At 38.2% G+C, this 19,407-nt stretch overlaps 1 protein-coding gene across 1 annotated transcript in view; it reads right to left on the bottom strand.

Annotated features, from left to right (window-relative positions):
• Window positions 1-5,471: 5,471 nt before the first annotated feature.
• Window positions 5,472-19,407, bottom strand: part of SNX4 (sorting nexin 4) — a 70,498-nt gene continuing 56,562 nt past the window's right edge. Inside the window, exons 11-14 of the mRNA XM_044252141.1 lie at window positions 17,862-17,961; window positions 14,031-14,176; window positions 12,167-12,281; window positions 5,472-6,661 (exon numbers count right to left, since the gene is read on the bottom strand). Of these exons, the coding sequence (XP_044108076.1) occupies window positions 6,614-6,661; window positions 12,167-12,281; window positions 14,031-14,176; window positions 17,862-17,961 (409 nt within the window). The 3' untranslated portion in view covers window positions 5,472-6,613. The remainder of the gene's footprint in view (window positions 6,662-12,166; window positions 12,282-14,030; window positions 14,177-17,861; window positions 17,962-19,407) is intronic.

The following is a 19,407-nucleotide window of genomic DNA, read 5'->3' as shown; positions in this document are numbered from 1 at the left end:
ATGGCCATCAAGTTGGCTATCATTTTTCCTCAAAATTCTGAAGATACCACTCTATTCTTTTCTGGAGTCCAAGAAATTTTTCCCTTGAGAAGCCTGATGGTATTCTGATGGCAATTCTTTGTATATTAACATTATCTCGAACATTTTACTAATGTGAAATTTCACAGTAATGCACAGCGGTGGTCTCTTGAGCATATGCAGAAAGGGCTGGGACCTAAGCATATAACTGTTGTTTTGTTCCATAACTGGAAGCCCGTTATCTCCCACTCTCCTTCACCCACCTTGCCCATCACCCCACTCACTTCTCTGACAACCATCGGTTGGCTATATATACGTGTCTGTTTCTACTGTTTATTCGTTTGCTTTTTTAGATTCCACATATAATCGAATTGCTCCTGGTACAGACTTTCAACCAATCCTTTCCCCACCTTTTTTAACCTCACACTATTCTTTCTTACCAGTATGCTGTTTCCTCTAATTCCTGAGTCTTTGTGAGATTCAGTGATGTAAAGTAGCTTGCTTCTCATTAATAGTCCTGGTCACTGGTATGTAAGTTTCAGTGGCCACCGTTTTACTAAGTCATTTAGCATCTCCTCCATCTTTTTATCTTATAAAATTCTGTGCACATTTATTGTACGCAGTTGTATTTTCTTCCATTGTCTTGAAAGGTACTTTTTTTTTTTAAAAGATTTTATTTATTTATTTATTTGACAGACAGAGATCACAAGCAGGCAGACAGGCAGGCAGAGAGAGGGAGAGGAGGAAGCAGGCTCCCTGCAGATCAGAGAGCCCGATGCGGGACTCGATCCCAGGACCCTGAGATCATGACCTGAGCCGAAGGCAGCGGCTTAACCCACTGAGCCATCCAGGCGTCCCTTGAAAGGTACTTTAAAACAAACAATAAAAACAAACAAAATTCCCATCGTTTTAGAGGAATTTTGAGAAGGCACAAAGATAAACTTGTGACTGTATTTGACATCTTCCGCAATATTTGATGAAAGCCTCATTAATACTATTTTTGCTATTACCTTATTATTGAATTTTAGTCTTACTTTTTTTTTAAGATTTTGTTTATTTATTTGACAGAGAGAGATCACAAGTAGGCAGAGAGGCAGGCAGAGAGAGAGAGGAGGAAGCAGGCTCCCTGCTGGGCAGAGAGCCCGATGCGGGACTCGATCCCAGGACCCTGAGATCATGACCTGAGCCGAAGGCAGCGGCTTAACCCACTGAGCCACCCAGGCGCCCCTACTCTTAAATTTTTATCATAATTATCCATCTACTCATCTTTATCATTAAGGCTTCACATATTTTAAACTTGTAAACTTGGGGGTGCCTGGGTGGCTCAGTCGGTTAAGTGTCTGCCTTTGGCTCAGGTCAAGATCCTGGGGTCCTGGGATAGAGGCCCTCCTTTGGCTCCCTGCTCCGTGGGGGGTCTGCTTCCCCCTCCCCCTGCTTCTGCCCTTCCCCCTGCTTTTGCTCTCTCAAGCACTCTTTCTCAAATAAATAAAATCTTTTAAAAAATGTAAAAGTAGGCGCCTGGGTGGCTCAGTGGGTTAAAGCCTCTGCCTTCAGCTCAGGTCGTGGTCCCGGGGTCCTGGGATCGAGCCCCGCACAGGGCTTTCTGCTCTGCGGGGAGCCTGCTTCCTCCCCTCTCTCTCTGCCAACCTCTCTGCCTACTTGTGATCTCTCTCTGTGTCAAATAAATAAATAAAATCTTTTTTTAAAATTAATTAAATAAATAAATGTAAAGTATCTTAAAAAAGTAATAAACTTGTAAACTTGGAACTGAACTAAGAAATCAGTGTTGCTTAATTCTTTTTTTCTTTTGAGTAACTGCTAATTTTTCTGTATTTGCTAAATACTTGTTTCTCAGTGGGTCTTGGTTTGGCCAGGCCATGAGCTTATAGCTAGAGATATTTCACATTTTATGCCTATATATACATATATAATATATATGTATTATACATATATGTATAATACATATATATATATTAACAGCTCGCTACTCAAAGTCTGACCAGTAGCAATGGCATTAGCTGGGAGCTTGTTAGAAATGCAGACCGAGGCTCCACTTCAAACTACCGAATTAGGAGTCTGCATTTTAACTAGATCCCCAAGCAAGTCACAAGCACACAATTCAAATTGGAGAACTGGTCTGGCATTTCCCCACAGACGGCCTCATTCTGTATCCTCCTCCTCTCCCATTCCTGGTAGTACCTAAGACATTTTCTTGTCAAGTATCTTGCAGTTTGAGCATCAGGAAAGTTACCTTTCCCATCCTTCCCCACCCTCATGGGTCTGTCTCCTCTAGGTTATCTTAACACCTAAAGCCCCCTGCTCCTCTAAAGGGGAGGAAAAAAACAAAAGCCTGAAAAAGTACAGGCTCTGGATCCGTGCTATTTGGGTCCAAACTCTGGCTCTACTAGTTACTAGCTGTGGGACCTTGGGCAAGTCATGTCACTGTGCTGTGCCCCAGTTTTGGCTCTAGCAGTAAGCATTTGATGCATGTTAATCTATAGCCTCTGAAATCAAGAACTCAGCAACTGAATATTTAGGAGTTTCTCCTTGTCTTCTGCTGAATGGTGCTTCTAGCACACAGTTACATAAAAGGAATGTTTTATTCATTTGGACTTTATGCTTCTGAATCAACTAGTTCCACCTTCATCTGGGGGTGAATTTTATAACTATCTCCTGGATCAATAGATCTCCTAAACCTTCTCCACTTGGGGGACTGCTCACCTGGTGAACACGCTCTCTGAGCTTCACTTTAGGGCATCCACGAGCTTCAGAGTTCAATGATTATTGAGAAAAAGCCTCAGCAATGAGCACAGGAATCAACAGGGGATGGGAACAGTTGCAGGAAGGTTGGGGTGAAAGCCTGCCGAATGTTAGCAATGGTGGGAGAGGGAGAAATGGGGACATATACTATCTGGTAGGCAGCTGTCCTGTGATGGATTTGACTTTCTGAATGTCATGTATGTTAGCTGTAGCTTTTCCACAGATGCCCTTTATAAGAGTACGTTTCCCTCTATTCCTAATTTGCTGAGTTTTAAATCATAAATCAGTGTTGCATCTTTTCTTATATGTATCAAAATGATCATAAGGTACTTCCTTGGATTCTGCTAGTATGATGGATTATAGGAATTGACTTTTAATGTTAAACCAACCTTGCATTCTGAGATAACACTACTAGATCATGACATACTATACTCTTTACATATTGCTGGGTCCAATCATCTAATGGTTTAACAATTTCTTCATCTATGTTTATGATGTATATTGATACATCACTTTCTTTTCTTGTAAAGGTCTTTGGCCGGTTTGGCTACCTGTGGGTAATACTGTTCTCATTAAGGAAAAAAAAAAATGGGAAGGAAGTATTCCCTTTTCCCTATTTTCTGAAAGTCTGTATAGAATTAAAGCTTTTTCTCCCTTAAATGTTTGATACAACTCATCAATAAGGCAATCAAGATATGGGAGTTTTCTTTTGTAGGAGTATTTTTGATACTAAATTTCTTTGGTATAAGGTTACTCAGATTTTCTATTTCATCTTGTATCAGTTTTAGTAAGCTAAATTTGTAAAGGAATTTGTTGACTTCGTCTAATTTATTGGTTTAAAGTTGCCCATAATATTGGTTATTATTCTTGTAATGTCTGTAAGATCTATAATAACATTTCTCACCTCATTCTTTTTTTTTTTTTTTAAGATTTTATTTATTTATTTGACAGACAAAGATCACAAGTAGGCAGAGAGGCAGGCAGAGAGAGAGGAGGAAGCAGGCTCTCTGTGGAGCAGAGAGCCCGATGCAGGGCTCCATCCCAGTACCTTGGGACCATGACCCGAGCTGAAGGCAAAGGCTTTAACCCATTGAGCCACCCAGGCGCCCCTCTCACCTCATTCTTGATAGAAATAATTAATACTTTTTCTTTTTCCATCCAGGTTTGCTAGAGGTTTAATTTTACTAGTCTTTTTAAACAACCAACTTTTGCCTTTATAATCCTATTTTCAGTACCATTAATTTTGCTCTTCCTTTCTTCTACTTACTTTGGATTTAATTTGCTCATTTTTTCAATAGCTTATTCCTTCCTTTCAAATATATAGGTATTTAAAGCTATATAATTTAGGAAGCAAGTATAACTCTACTGATTTGATCTTTTATTATTTTATTTCTCTGGGTTACTCACCCTTGAAAGAAATTTCCAATCTTTTTTTTTCTTCTTTTAGGGAAAACTTTGAGAAATCAGTAAATTCTACCCAGGGGGAGAGTATGCATATAAATCTAAAGAAGGATTATAAGGATATAAAAAGCCTAGCATTCCCGTTACATAACTCTTGGTTTTTCATTCCAGTCCAAGCTGGGTGTGTGTTTATTCTAAAGACGCTTGAATTTTAAGAACCCGCAGTTCCTGTTTTGGATGCTATGTTGTAATTACCAGTGACTCATTCAGACATACTCAAGTTTTGGATGCAAATGAAGGTTAAGTATGACTTCAGTTAATTTTAATGCTTTGACTATACCAACTGCATCACTAGTACACTGTCAGGATGAAATCTTCCTCTGTTACTATTTACATTAATGTAATGAGTCATTTTTCTTCAGTCATTCCTTATATTTTTATATTTAGCTTTGCAGATTTAAACCCAACTCCTCTTTAATAATTCATTTTAGCATTCTGATTTTTAAACAGTTTTGAAAAGGGTTATTGCATTTATTTTCTTTATACTTATTCTGGATATTATGAAAAATAATTTCCATCATAAAACGTCTTTAAGAGTTTGTTGTTTTGTTTTTTTGAGGGGGTGGGTGCCTGCATGCTCAATTAGTAGAGCATGCAAACTCTTAATCTCAGGGTCATGAATTCAAGCCCCACATTGGGCATGGAGCCTACTTAAAACAAAAATCAAATTCAAGAGTTTTGTTTTGTTTTGTTTTTAAAGGAATGATTTGAGCTACCAAGCGAAACTTTTTAAAAAGTCAACCCAAGTCAAGATATTCCTAAATATACATAGTGAGTATTTGCATGATTTAGAAAAATACTTTTCCTAATTAATCTTTTAAAACATAGGTAACTATGGCCTTCTCAAACTAAAACAGCCAGTAGAAAAAAAAACTACTATATTTTACATTTAGTTTAAAGTTAGTTTTGGAGAGAAGGTTTTGATTTTGAAATGCCAAATGAAAAGCTATTTCATGAGTCAAGAGATGATATAATTCAGTAGAATGAAATAAGTACCTATAAAGATGATCTTTGCTTCTAGCAAGCAGTATTTTTTTAAAAAGTAAAAAATTTTATCAGATTTCAGCATCTTATTTTTTGAAAAACCCAACATTTTGGTAAAATTAAACAATTAAACACTTCAAAACATAATATAGCACGTATTATTATTTTCTCACAGGGCATCAGATACTAATATGTATAGATATATACTAATATGTATAGATAACTTTGTTAAAATAACAAAAATCATATGAAAATCAGCACAATACTTCATTTATTTATTGTATAAGTTTGGCAAACAGCACAAAAATCCAGCAACATTTTAAACATGTAAAAAAGTCAAATGCTGAACAGTACCGGGGATTTTTTTCACATAATTAGTAATAATGAGAACACATTTAAAATACTGCAAAGCTAGCAAAATAAGGGTGCTTGGCTTCTGAACATATACCACGAACACATAAACACACACACACACGCATGGAAACAATATAATTTATCTTTACAAAAATTAAAGCCAAGCAATAGAAAAGAAGGATGTTAATAATGACGATACTAACACATATGTTCACTACATATATCTCATACATTGAAATGCTACATCTTGTACCCTGAAATGCCATGTGTAGAGAGCCAAGCAGAGTAAATTTAGGCTCATCACTGAGGTTAAGAATTATCAGAGAAGAATTTAGTGCTTATATGTAACATATTCAATTAAAACTTTCTATATAGCAATTCCTGGATCATAACAATGTGTTTCACTATATATTGAAGAAGTTGAATCTTCTTTGTTGGCAGTATAAAATTTCTGACCAGTATCAAAATTGTGGCAAAACACAAATTGAAGGCATTTTCTAGTGTATGCAAATATTACAGGGGGCATCAATGAATGTGGAAGAAAATCTTAAAATTTCACACTCAGTTTTTGCTGAGGTTTGTCCAACCAAACAGCTCAATATAAGGCAAGAAAAAATAACCCCCTATAACAGATTAGTGGGTCTTACCAAGTAAAGATAGGAATTTATTATTAGGAAAAAACTCCCTACATGAACAGGTTGGAAACAACTGGCATTGAAACAAACAAAATTACCTAACATTTTAACATTCAGTCATTGGTTCAGAAGCCTGACAAACGATCTATTGGTATATATTATCAAATTAACTTTTTGGAATCAGCACCAGTCCCCAAAACCTCAAATTATAATATTTAAGATTCATTAAAATACATCCTTTTTGTGCTGTATAAACACAACTACAATCAAATTAAAGAAAGTTGAACTGACTCAACGTATATATATTTTTGTGTATACTGGGTAGCAACTTAAGTTTTTTTTTATTTACTTGTGCTTCTGTTCTGGGGCACTTTGATTGAAGAGAAATTCATTTCACAAGATTACATCTTGCTAAAGCATTCCTTAGCATTGGTCCAAACTTGAATTCCCTAAAACGAAACAAAAAACAAAGAAAAGAAAAGAAAACTTTAAAATGTGATTTTGGAAGGATTCTGAAAGCCAAAGTATCTGGCTTACTAGTATGCTAAATTTCACTTTCTGGAATAACTAAAAAGTCCAGCAAATATGACACTACTTCTGGCAATGGCTAATAGAAGTGAATGTCTAATGCTTCTGAGAAAAGAAAGAGAATTATCTGCATAGCCTATCTTCAAAATGGGGAAAGAGTTACTACAACTTTTCTTTTTAGAAAACTGAGTTTTCAAGAAAACTGAGTTTTAGAAAACTGAGTTTTTCATAAACTCATTTACTCATATCACATGACTGCATCATTTCTATTTGTAAACCAAACAAGTTTTCAGGCAGTTTTTCTATGTAATACTTAAAACAAAAGAAAAAAACCTTATTAGTTTAACAACTAAATAGAAATTAGCAGATTTTTAAAAGAAATTAATGGCTTATTAAATTATTAGTCTAACAACTTATGTTTTGATAAAAACCAGTAACAGGCTGAATTATCAAATTCTTCTCAGTGGTTCTAACACGCTATTTAGCACAAAGTTAATATACTTAATATGCTTAAACAAAAATGCATGTATATAAAAATAAAACTTTAAAATCTAACAAAGTGGTAGAAACAAAGGTTTTTTGGTTTTAGCAAACAAGATACGTATTCTCGAATAACTGTTAATTCATGAAGAAGCAATATTTTAATACTTAAAGCATGTCAGTATTACCAAGGTATCAAGGCTTCAAACACAAGATAAAACCAAGAATCTTTTTTCTCCTCCTGATGAAATACGAAAAGCAAATTAAGAAAAAAATCCTTTAAAATATCTCCAACTGGCTGGATAAAGTAGTTATCTGATGAGAGTATTTGTTGTCAGAAAGGGTAAGAGATCTAACGCACTGTTCTAGGAAGATCTCCATGAGACATCAAATGGGCAAATGAGAACGACACTGCAGAGCATGTAACATAGTCCTGTTTTTGTGGGGAAGAGGGAAGTGTGTATTTTCTAAATGACTGTAAATGTACAACGACATCTGGAAGGATACACACGAAGTCTGTAACAGTGGTGAGGCTTCAAAAGGGAGTTGGTGGGACGCCTGGGTGGCGCAGTTGGTTAAACGACTGCCTCCGGCTCAGGGCGTGATCCTGGAGTCCCGGGATCGAGTCCCACATCAGGCTCCCAGCTCCATGGGGAGTCTGCTTCTCCCTCTGACCTTCTCCTCGCTCATGCTCTCTCTCACTGTCTCTCTCTCTCAAATAAATAAAATAAAATCTTAAAAAAAAAAAAAAAAAAAAGAGTCTTTCTTAAAAAAAAAAAAAAGGGAGTTGGTGCAGGAGGAGAAGAATTTTTACCTAATATGCTTCTGGATTTTCATAATTTTTGCAATAAGAGTATATTAGTTTTATGATAATTAATTTTTCTGCTCTGATCTTTATTAAATTCCTACCTTCTACTAATCTTGGGCTTTGTTCTTTTTCTAGTCCCTTAAATGCAAGGTTAGATTGACATTTTTCTTGTTTCCTGAGGTTAGCCTGTTATCACTATAAATTTCCCTCTTGGAACTGCTTTTGCTGCACTCCAAAGATTTTGAACCATTGTGTTTTCATTTTCACTTGTATCCATGTTATTTTCTGATTATCTCTTTGATTTCCTCACTGATTTACTGGAGGTTTGGTAGCATGCTATCAGCATCTGCATATTTGCATTTTTCCTTTTTTTTGTTTTGTTAAAGATTTTATTTATTTCAGACAGAGAGAGAAAGTGAGAGAGAGCATGAGGGGAGAAGGTTAGAGGGAGAAGCAGACTCCCTGTGGAGCTGGGAGCCAGAAGTGGGACTCAATCCCAGGACTCCAAGATCATGACCTGAGTTCAACCAACAAAGCCACCCAGGCACCCTCCAGTTTTTTTCTTGTGACTGATTTCTAGTTCATACAATTGTGGTCAGGAAAAATGGTATTATCTCAGTCTTAAATTTTTTTAAAAAGATTCGAGAAAAAGAGAGAGAGAGAGCGCAAGACAGCACAAGCTAGGAGGAGGAGCAGAGGGAGAGGGAGAGGGAACAAGGAGCTCAATGTGCGGCTTGATCCCAGGATCCCGGGATCATGACCTGAACCAAAGGCTTAAGCAACTGAGCCACCCAAGCATCCCAGTCTTGTTAAATTTTACTGAGACTTGTTTTGTGGCCAAATGTGTGGTTATCCTAGAGAATGTTCCATGTGCACTTGAAAAGAATATATATTCTGTTGCTCTGGGAGTTTATATTCTATATATATATATCTGTTAAGGCCATGTGGGCTAAAGTGTCACTCAAAGATACTGTTTCCTTATTCATTTTCTGTCTTGATGGTCTACCCACTGATGTAAGTGGGGGTTAAAATCCCCTACTACTGTTGTCTTACCATCAATTTCTCCCTTTGTATCTGTTAATATTACTTCACAGTGTTCCAGTGTCTGGTAAGCATTTACAAGTGTTCTATCCTCTTGTTGGACTGTTCCCTTTATCATGATGTAATGCCCTTCCTTGTCTCTTGTTATAGTCTTTGTTTTAAAGTTGGTTTTGTCTACTTTGTCTGATATAAGTATTGCCACCCTTGCTTTTTTCCCCATTTCCATTTGCATGGAACATCTTTTTCCATATGACAATTCTTTTTTTTTTTTAATATTTTATTTATTTATCAGAGAGAGAGAGAGAGGGAAAGAGAGCGAACACAGGCAGACAGAATGGCAGGCAGAGGCAGAGCGAGAAGGAGGCTCCCTGCCGAGCAAGGAGCCCGATGTGGGACTCGATCCCAGGACGCTGGGATCATGACCTGAGCCAAAGGCAGCTGCTTAACCGAGTGACCCAGGCGTCCCCATATGACAATTCTTAAAATTTAAAAAGATAAAGTAGCTTAAAAATTAATCAAGTATTTCTTGATTCAACAAATTAGAAAATTCACTACCAAAAAGGTTGACCAAGAAAACACTTAAAAGTGATCCTTGATTTTTAAGTGCTAGTATTAATACTTCTTATGTAAATTTCTGAAAAGATTTTATTTATTTTTTTATCAGAGCAAGCACAAGCAGAAGGAGCAGCAGAGACGAGACAGAAGTAGGCTCCCCACTGAGCAGGGAGCCTGATGTGGGACTTGATCCCAAGACCCAGGGATCATGACCTGAGCCGAAGGCAGACACTTAAGCAACTGAGCAACCCAGGCATCCCTGTAAGTATTTTGTTTTGGTTTACTACTGCTATAATTTAGTCACTTGATGACCTGCAATTGCCACTTTGGATAGCTGACATTATAACGAAGTATGGTATATCTGAAAAGTTAAGACTCAAGCAAAATAAACAAAATATAGATACCCATATCCATCTGAGAAAAACTAATATCAATCTTCTCTTCTTCTACTTAATTTTAAGTTCATAAAAAAAAGAACACCGCAGATTTTCAAATATAAAAATCTATTCCACTTAAGGAAAAAAATACATGATGAAACTTGATAGTACTGTTCTTGGGAAACAGGGTGAATACACATCTTTTTAATCTCATGTGCATATACTGGCTTCCTATAGTTATCATAGGACAAATGAGTAGATACACAAGCTATGCAATGATATATCCAAATACACCTACAGTGTATGCAATGGTATATCCAAATACACCTACAGTGTTATCTTTTTTATTCAGAGATTAATTTTCAGCACCCTCAACCATCCCACCCTAGGTAAAATGGGGGAGAAAAGTCCTTTGAGCCATTAGATAGTCTGCATTTTACTTTGTAAAAGCGGCAAATGAAGAGAGCAAGGAGTTTATGAATAAGTCTTTTACAAAAACAAAACAAAACCAACTAAAACAATTTATATTATCTTTCAGACCTTCCAAGATTAAAAAAAGAAAGGTTAGAAAAAAGATTAAATATGAAGCAATCTCTGAAGCAGGGAGGCAGCAGGAGTTGGCAGGAAGAGCAACAGATAAAAGCACTATCAAGCTGTGGGGCACCTGGGTGGCTCAGTCCTTGGATGCCCTGACTCCTGATCTGGGCTCAGGTTATGATCTCAGGGTCATGGGATCGAGTCCTGTGTCAGGCTCTGTGCTCAGCATGGAGTCAGGGATTCTCTATCTCCCTGTGCTCCTCCCCTTCCCACAAGCACACTTACTTGTTTGCTTTCTAATAAATAAATGAGTAAGTAAATAAAGTCTTAAAAAAAAAAAAACCCACCCATACTATCAAGCTGCAATCACACTCACCCATGGGCATGTGCAGATGGATCACTCATGATTTTAACGTCTCTTAAATGACCTCAGAGATCCACTATGTGAAGTAACTTACACTTGAACTCGGGCACAAATATAAATTTGCCCAATACGAAAGGAGCCCACGTGACTAATGCTAGAGTCCGGTGTTTACATCTTAAAATGTCTTTGCTCTCTACGCTACTGCTGGTGATACCAAGTGGAAAGAGCTAGGGAAGTGATGATGTCTAGCTAGAAAAAACACATTTTGGGTAATTAAAGCACAAACTGTTTAAATGAGTATGATTTTTCCCTCTAAGAAGGTCTTTGTAACTGTGAGAAATCATCTTGTTATACGATTTACAGAGATAATGCATGTTAAAACTCTTGGTAAATGGTGACGAGCTAAACATTATGTAAAGCATTGGTACTAATGGACACACAGGTAGATCATGGGTCTTAAAAAAGAAGGAATGTTTTTGGGGCGCGTGGGTGGCTCAGTGGGTTAAAGCCTCTGCCTTCAGCTCAGGTCATGATCTCAGGGTCCTGGGATCAAGCCCTGAATTGGGCTCTCTGGCCGGAAGGGAGCCTGCTTCTCCCTCTTCCTGCCTGCCTCTCTGCCTACTTGTGATCTCTGTCAAATAAATAAATAAAATCTTTAAAAAAAGAAAAAAAGAAGGAATGTTTTATATTTTGTTCTTACCATAGTATTTTAAAGATTTCAGCATTGTAAAACACTTATTTAAACAGAATAAGCTTCCATGTTCTTATCTTCTACTATGGATATCAGTCACATGAAAGACTTACTATGACAACAAACCATATCATAACCACATTTCCCCCAAACAATGTTTAAGCTATCTTCCAATCACAGTACTATAGATCACTGTTAGGAATAGTATCTTACCCCCGTTAACCCACTGAGCCACCCAGGCGCCCCAAAAACATTCCTTCTTTTTTAAGATCCATGATCTACCTGTGTGTCTGTTAGTATATAGAACACCATATAATCCAAGTAACATTGTTGGTACATATTTTCAAATACTAGATATAAACAGGCATATAAATTTGGAACTTCAGGTGAGTGAAGACTTAATAGTTAACATTCTGGTTATCATACTCTTTCAAAGTTAAGTAAAGAAACTGGAAAACATTCTGGAAAGGGGAACAATGGGCTTTAGAATAATAAACACTCTGGTCCAAATAAGAGAAACCAGTTTTAAAGAAATTTGCAAGCACTTCTGAATATACTTGTACCTTCACCTACCTTTTTGCACATACTGATCTGCATGACTGCATAGCTTATGAGGGCCTCCTTTAAATCATGGTTCTTTTGTTCTTTGAAGCGTTCAATATCAGCCCAAGCATTTTTCACAAATTCTCTGAAATAAAGTGTGTAGTCATCATTATTATTCTTATTCAAATTCAGCTCACTATATTATAAATTCTAATAACCAGTTCTCGTTTGCATTGGTTTTTATCTATATGGAGGAAAAAGCTATCGTCTGTATAAGATATTCTATTTTTCTCTTCCAAAAATCATACTGGGAGAAGCAGCAGAGACCGTTGTACATTCGTCTACATTTTAATAATCAATATTCTTGCCACAAGAATCCCAGCTTTAAGTTATTCCTATAAAACAGCTGTGGATGGCTCTCTGAACCAGCTCACAAGCCTAAAAGAGGCCAGGTGAAGTCCTCCTGGGGTCACTAGAAAACATACACTCTTTTGACAAGATATATTATGTATCACCATTATTATATACTTGCCCTTTTTAAAAATAACTTCATGTAGTTGGTTTTTTTTTTCAAGATTTTATTTATTTATTTGACAGAAAGAGAGAAAGAGAGTACGTACAAGCAGGGGGAGCTACAGGCAGAAGGGAGAAGAAGGCTTCCCCCTGAGCAGGGAGCCTGATGTGGGGCTCAATCCCAGGACCCCAGGATCATGATTTGAGCCATAGGCGGATGCTTAACTGAGCCAGCCAGGCGCCCCTATAAACTTGCTTTAAACAACCAAAGTTTTAAAAATTCTGAGAGGCATTTGTCTCTTTAAATTCCATTCATAAAAGTTTGCTTCTATTTATTTGGTACAAACAGTTCTAACAATTAACAAAAATACCTCAACACCAATGATAGATACATTGTTGGTCTGCCTTCATCTATTTATCATCAGATGAAAAACAACAGCAAGGAAAAAAAGCGAAAAAGTGATGCCAGAACTTTGATAGCAGCATTTCCAGAAATATTTATGGAGTAATTACATGCCAAGCCCAATGAAAGATGTTAAACCATAAAGATGAAAAAGACACAGTCATTGGCTTTGAAAGGCAATTAATTTAGGCAGCTTTAGCACAGAGAACAACTGACCACCCAAAACAAAACTGCCATGCTATCATGGCATGAACCAAGGGCTATGAGAGCCTATGAGGCTAGCAGTAAAAGGAAGCAGCATGAGAGCTGGGAAATGAAGAACGATCAGGCTTTTGTCAAGTGATGGAGAAGAAAGGGTGAAAGGAATGCGCAAAGGACAGAAATCAGGAAAAGTGCAGGAACCCAATATTATAAGTTGAAAGTCTTCTCTTTTCCCCCATAATAAAAATGTTTCTATAACATGATTTTTGATCATTCAAATTCCTTAGGAATTCAATCACTACATTTTATTTCTTTACAGATTTATTTGTTTATTTATTTATTTGCGAGGGGGTAGAGCGTGCATGAATAGAGGGAGGGGTAGAAGGAGGGGCAGAGAATTTGAAGCAGAATCCATGCCTCGCGCAGAGCCTGACACGGGGCTCGATTCCACAACTGCAATATCACGACTTGACCCGAAACTGAGAGACAGACACTTAACTGAGCCACCCAGCTGCCCCTCAATCAATGGTTTAGAAGAACCATTATGGTGGCACCTGCCTGGCTCAGTCAGAGGAGCCTGTGACTCCTGATCTCAGGGTTGTAAGTTCAAGCCCCACACTAGGTATAGAGACTACTTAAAAATCAAATCTTAAAAAATAATGCCCTGGAAGAACAGGCTATAATGCAGGAATGTTAATGAAGTAAGGACAAAGTATAAAAACAAATCTGCCACGTAGTATGTATGTCTAGCTTTGTTACACATCTCAGCATTTTTACCTGCCTTCCAGATTTTTAGACTTTAACTGTTGTTCTCCTTCATTTATTTGTTCTTCTAGCACCTTTATTCTGGCTTCTCTCTGCTCTGGAGTTTCTTGACCAAAGAGCTTGGTAGTCATTCCCTTCAAAGAAAATGTTCTCACGGTCTAAAAGGAAATAAAACAGGTGAGTGGATACACAGAATGTGGCACATATGTACAAAGAAATATTATTCAGCCTGAAAAAGAAAGGGAATTCTGACACATGATACTACAAGGATGAACCTGAGAACATTATGCTAAGTGGAAATACACAAGTCACAAGACAAATACTGTATGATTCCACTAAATGTAAAGTATCTAGAGCAGTCAAAGTCATAGAGACAGAAAGCAGAACAGTGACTGCCAAGGGCTGGAGGGAAGGGAAATTGATAGTTGATGTTTAATGGTACAGAGTTTCAATTTTCAACAGGAAGAGAGTTCTGGAGGTTGGCTGAACAACGATGTGAATGTACTTACTACTACTGAACCATACTCTTCAAAATGGTTAAGTGATCCCTAGTATAACCATTCTTTTTTTTTTTTTTTTTTTAATTTATTCGACAGAGAGAGAGAGATCACAAGTGGGCAGAGAGGCAGGCAGAGAGAGAGAGAGAGGGAAGCAGGCTCCCCACCAAGCAGAGAGCCTGATGTAGGGCTCAATCCCAGGACCCTGGGATCATGACCCGAGCTGAAGGCAGAGGCTTTAACCCACTGAGCCACCCAGGTGCCCCCTAGTATAACCATTCTTTAACCCATGCTCTCGTAAAACTGCTCTCGTAAAACTTTTCATATCAGTGTAAATTCAATAGGTGTACTAATTTTTTCCCACTATTTTGTAAGCTTGAAATCATAAGACTTTAAAAAGAAAAATACAGGGGCACCTGGGTGGCTCAGTGGGTTAAACCTCTGCCTTTGGTTCAGGTCATGATCTCAAGGTCCTGGGATCGAGCCCCGCATCAGGCTCTCTACTCAGTGGGGAGCCTGCTTCCCCTCATTCTCTCTGCCTGCTTCTCTGCCTACTTGTGATCTCTGTCTGTCAAATAAATAAATAAATCTTTAAAAAACACAGAAAGAAAGAAAAATACAGACGCCTGGGTGGCTCGGCGGATAGAGTATGTGACTCTTAATCTCATGGTTTTGAGTTCAAGCCTCACGTTAGGTGTAGAGATTACTTAAAAATAAAATCTTCCAAGGTAGGTAGATATATACATATATAAATAGAAGAAGAAAAAGAGAGAACCCCCAGTTTAAAAAGAGAAAAAAAGTTTAAAAAAATGGTTAAGCTGACAAATTTTGCTATGTATATTTAAACCACAATTAAACATTTTTTTTAAAAAAGAGAAACAAAGGGGCACCTGGGTGGCTCAGTGGGTTAAGCCGCTGCCTTTGGCTTGGGTCATGATCTCAGGGTCCTGGAATCGAGCTCCTATTGGGCTCCCTGTGTCAAATAAATAAATAAAAATCTTTTTTTTTTTTTTTAAGATTTTATTTATTTATTTGACAGATAGAGATCACAAATAGGCAGAGGCAGGCAGAGAGAGATAGAGAGAGAGAGAGGAAGAAGGCAGGCTCCCTGCTGAGCAGAGAGCCTGATGTGGGGCTCAATCCCAGGACCCTGGGATCATGATCCGAGCTGAAGGCAGAGGCTTTAACCCACTGAGCCACCCAGGTGCCCAATAAATAAAATCTTTTAAAAAAAGAGAGAGAAACAAAACCTTTTGCCATTTTTCCGTACCTCAGACAGAAGCCTCTTAAGTCAAAACCAAGGTGCTCCTAATATGATTCCTAACACTGGAATAATATGGAATAGTCAAAAAGAAAAAAATTCTAACTGAACTTCTTATCAGATGGAGAACTTCTATGTGAAGTATTAGGCAAGTTATTTCTTTAGATCAGAGGTCATATTTTTCTATTTCTTTAGGACACTAAAAAATAGATAAAATTCAACAGGCAATAAAGGAAACAGACCAAACACACACAAAGAAACAAAAAAAATTTTAAATCTGTATAATACACACTGAAACTTGGGTATCTATCTATAAAACAGGATGCCTTCACTTGGAGGGAAGCCTCAAGCATCGCAGCTTCAACACCTCCTCTCTCTCCATAGCTAACTGAAACATTTTTCCCTTCACATGGAGGGGTAGAGAACCCTGCTCCCTGAAAATGGCCTGGGAAGTTCCCGAGTTTTAAAAATAAATCAAGCCTAGTGTATACATGTTTTGTGGCCAACAGTCTTTTCCCACATACATCTGCAGCTTTGCAGACATACCAAAGTACTTGTTAACTATGAAGCGGCTGATAAGTGGTGGCACTGTCACTGTTCCATTATTTCCAGGTTGTGTATTCTCACTATACTTTATTCCAAGAAAATGGCTGGACAGTGGAAAACTGATTATAAAAACGGCCTAAGGTTCATACAATAAGATATGGAATTTTCTTCACAAATATTCACTGTATACCAAAAGCTCCTTCTTAGCAGAGAAGCATTAATTGTAACTGGGTAAGGCTTTTCAAAGTAAACTAAAATTTCTCTAATATATTTTATAAAAGTAAACCTGACAAAGGTCATTATTTCAATCACAAAGAATGTTTTCTCGGGGCGCCTGGGTGGCTCAGTGGGTTAAGCCGCTGCCTTCGGCTCAGGTCATGATCTCAGGGTCCTGGGATCGAGCCCCGCATCGGGCTCTCTGCTCAGCAGGGAGCCTGCTTCCCTCTCTCTCTCTGCCTGCCTCTCCATCTACTTGTGATTTCTCTCTGTCAAATAAATAAATAAAATCTTGGGCGCCTGGGTGGCTCAGTGGGTTAAGCCGCTGCCTTCGGCTCAGGTCATGATCTCAGGGTCCTGGGATCGAGGCCCACATCGGGCTCTCTGCTCAGCAGGGAGCCTGCTTCCTCCTCTCTCTCTGCCTGCCTCTCTGCCTGCTTGTGATCTCGTTCTGTCAAATAAATAAATAAAATCTTTTAAAAATAAATAAATAAATAAATAAAATCTTAAAAAAAAAAATAATGTTTTCTCATTTGGACTTACATAAATGAAAAGATACTACAGGGACGCCTGGGTGGCGCAGTTGGTTGGACGACTGCCTTCGGCTCAGGGCGTGATCCTGGAGTCCCGGGATCGAGTCCCGCATCGGGCTCCCAGCTCCATGGGGAGTCTGCTTTGCTCTCTGACCTTCTCCTTGCTCATGCTCTCTCTCACTGTCTCTCTCTCTCAAATAAATAAATAAAATCTTAAAAAAAAAAAAAAAAAAGATACTACAAAGAGCAATGTTGGCAGAATTTTTTTTTAAGATTTTATTTTTAAGTAATCCGTACACCCCATGTCAGGCTCGAACTCACAACCCTGAGGTCTAGAGCTGCATGCTCCACTAACTGAGCCAGCCAGGTGCCCTGGCAGAATTTCTTAAAATGCCATATAAATACAATGTTGTTTTTTTTTTTTAAAAGATTTTATTTATCCATTCGACAGAGACAGATCACAAGCAGGCAGAGAGGCAGGCAGAGAGAGAGAGGAGGAAGCAGGCTCCCCGCTGAGCAGAGAGCCCGACACGGGACTCGATCCCAGGACCCTGAGATCATGACCTGAGCCGAAGGCAGCGGCTTAACCCACTGAGCCACCCAGGCGCCCCTAAATACAATGTTTTAATGGCTTATGTCTTTTTATATCAAGATCACAACCCAAAGAATTATAAAGTTGCTCATAAATTATTCCCCTATAAAAGCTACAGGCATCCTTAGTATTATAGCTACAGCTACTTCCTTTTATGGCTTGTGGCAATGATGCAGAGACCTAAATGGAAACACTCACCCCAGTTGCCAGTTCCTCACATTGCTGCTTTTTGGATGCTAGGTCCTGAGCAGCCATCTCCAAGTCATACTGCATAAGTTCATGTTTCCTGCATACAGCCCTAGGGATGAAAAAAAGTGCTGCCACTTAATTTTTGTGGCTTCTCTTTTAACATATTAAAATTTTTTTCAGGGGATGAGGGGAAGCATTCAGAATGTCTTACTAGGCTCAGAACTAGTGTAGATAGAATTTTCAAGTTTAAAATGTAATAGCCCAATATTAAAAATTAAATCTAGCAGAACCTAAGCAAAAAATTTTACATATACTTAACCAAAAAGGGTTGCTTTTTTAGGTATCTGCAACATTTTTTTTCAATAAACTCACCATTATTACATACATTAACAATAAAATCTTTTGTATAACTCAGAAACTAATGGTGGAATCTTATAAACCAACTGAATATTCTTTGAAAAGATCTCTCAACATTTTCTTTTTTATACAGAAATGTCTTAGTTTTGAGGTGCCTCGGTGGCTAACTTGGCTAAACGTCCTACTCTTTTTTTTTTTTTAAACATTTTTTTAAAATTTATTTGACAGAGATCACAGGTAGGTAGAGAGGCAGAGAGAGAGGAAGGAAAGCAGGCTCCTTGCCGAGCAGAGAGCCCGATGCGGGGCTCGATCCCAGGATCCTGGGATCATGACCTGAGCCGAAAGCAGAGGCTTTAACCCACTGAGCCACCCAGGCGCCCCGCGTCCTACTCTTGACTTTGGCTCAGGTCATGATTTCAGGGTCATGAGAATGAGCCCCAGGCCAAGCTCTGTGCTCAGCAGGGAGTCTGCTTGAGAGTCTCTCCTTCTCCCTCTGCCTGCCCTGGCCTGGCCCCCTGCTTGCACACATGCCCTCTCTCTTTCAAATAAATAAATCCTAGAAAAAAAATGCCTTAGTTTTTATCATAAAATCCACAGCATGAAAAAAAAAAAAAAGATTCTACTACAGGAATGCACAAAATAAAAAAAGTTTCAAGAATTCTTTCTTTTCCCTAACTCCCAAACAAAATCTATATGAACAGATGGTACATATTCTGCCAGACCATAGGTAGGCACTTACAAATACACATATGCACATGCCTCAAGTGATTCTACATCTCATCTTACTTAACTATGTACCATGGACATATCAATATACATTAATCTTTCCTACAGTGCTTAAGAACTGTGCAGAATTCCACTGCATTCAGCAACTTTCTTTTGCTTTGTAATGTGACCTTGGACTCCTGACGACTCAAAGTCTTAGAAGGAACAAGGCTAACAATGTGTGGACATTTTCACACCAGTTACCAAAGAGCTAATGGAAAATTGGTGCTGTGGTGTCCTAACAGAATTCTTACACGGCTTTTTTTTTTTTTTTTTTTTTTTTAATTTATTTGACAGAGAGAGATCACAAGTAGGCAGAGAGACAGGCAGAGAGAAAGGAGGAAGCAGGCTCCCTACTGAGCAGAGAGCCCGATGCGGGGCTCGATCCCAGGACCCTGGGATCATGACCTGAGACGAAAGCAGAGGCTTTAAT

Source organism: Neovison vison, chromosome 6 (assembly GCF_020171115.1).
Source record: "Neovison vison isolate M4711 chromosome 6, ASM_NN_V1, whole genome shotgun sequence".
NCBI classification, from domain to species: Eukaryota; Metazoa; Chordata; class Mammalia; order Carnivora; family Mustelidae; genus Neogale; species Neogale vison.
This window is presented reverse-complemented; position numbering and strand designations above follow the sequence as displayed.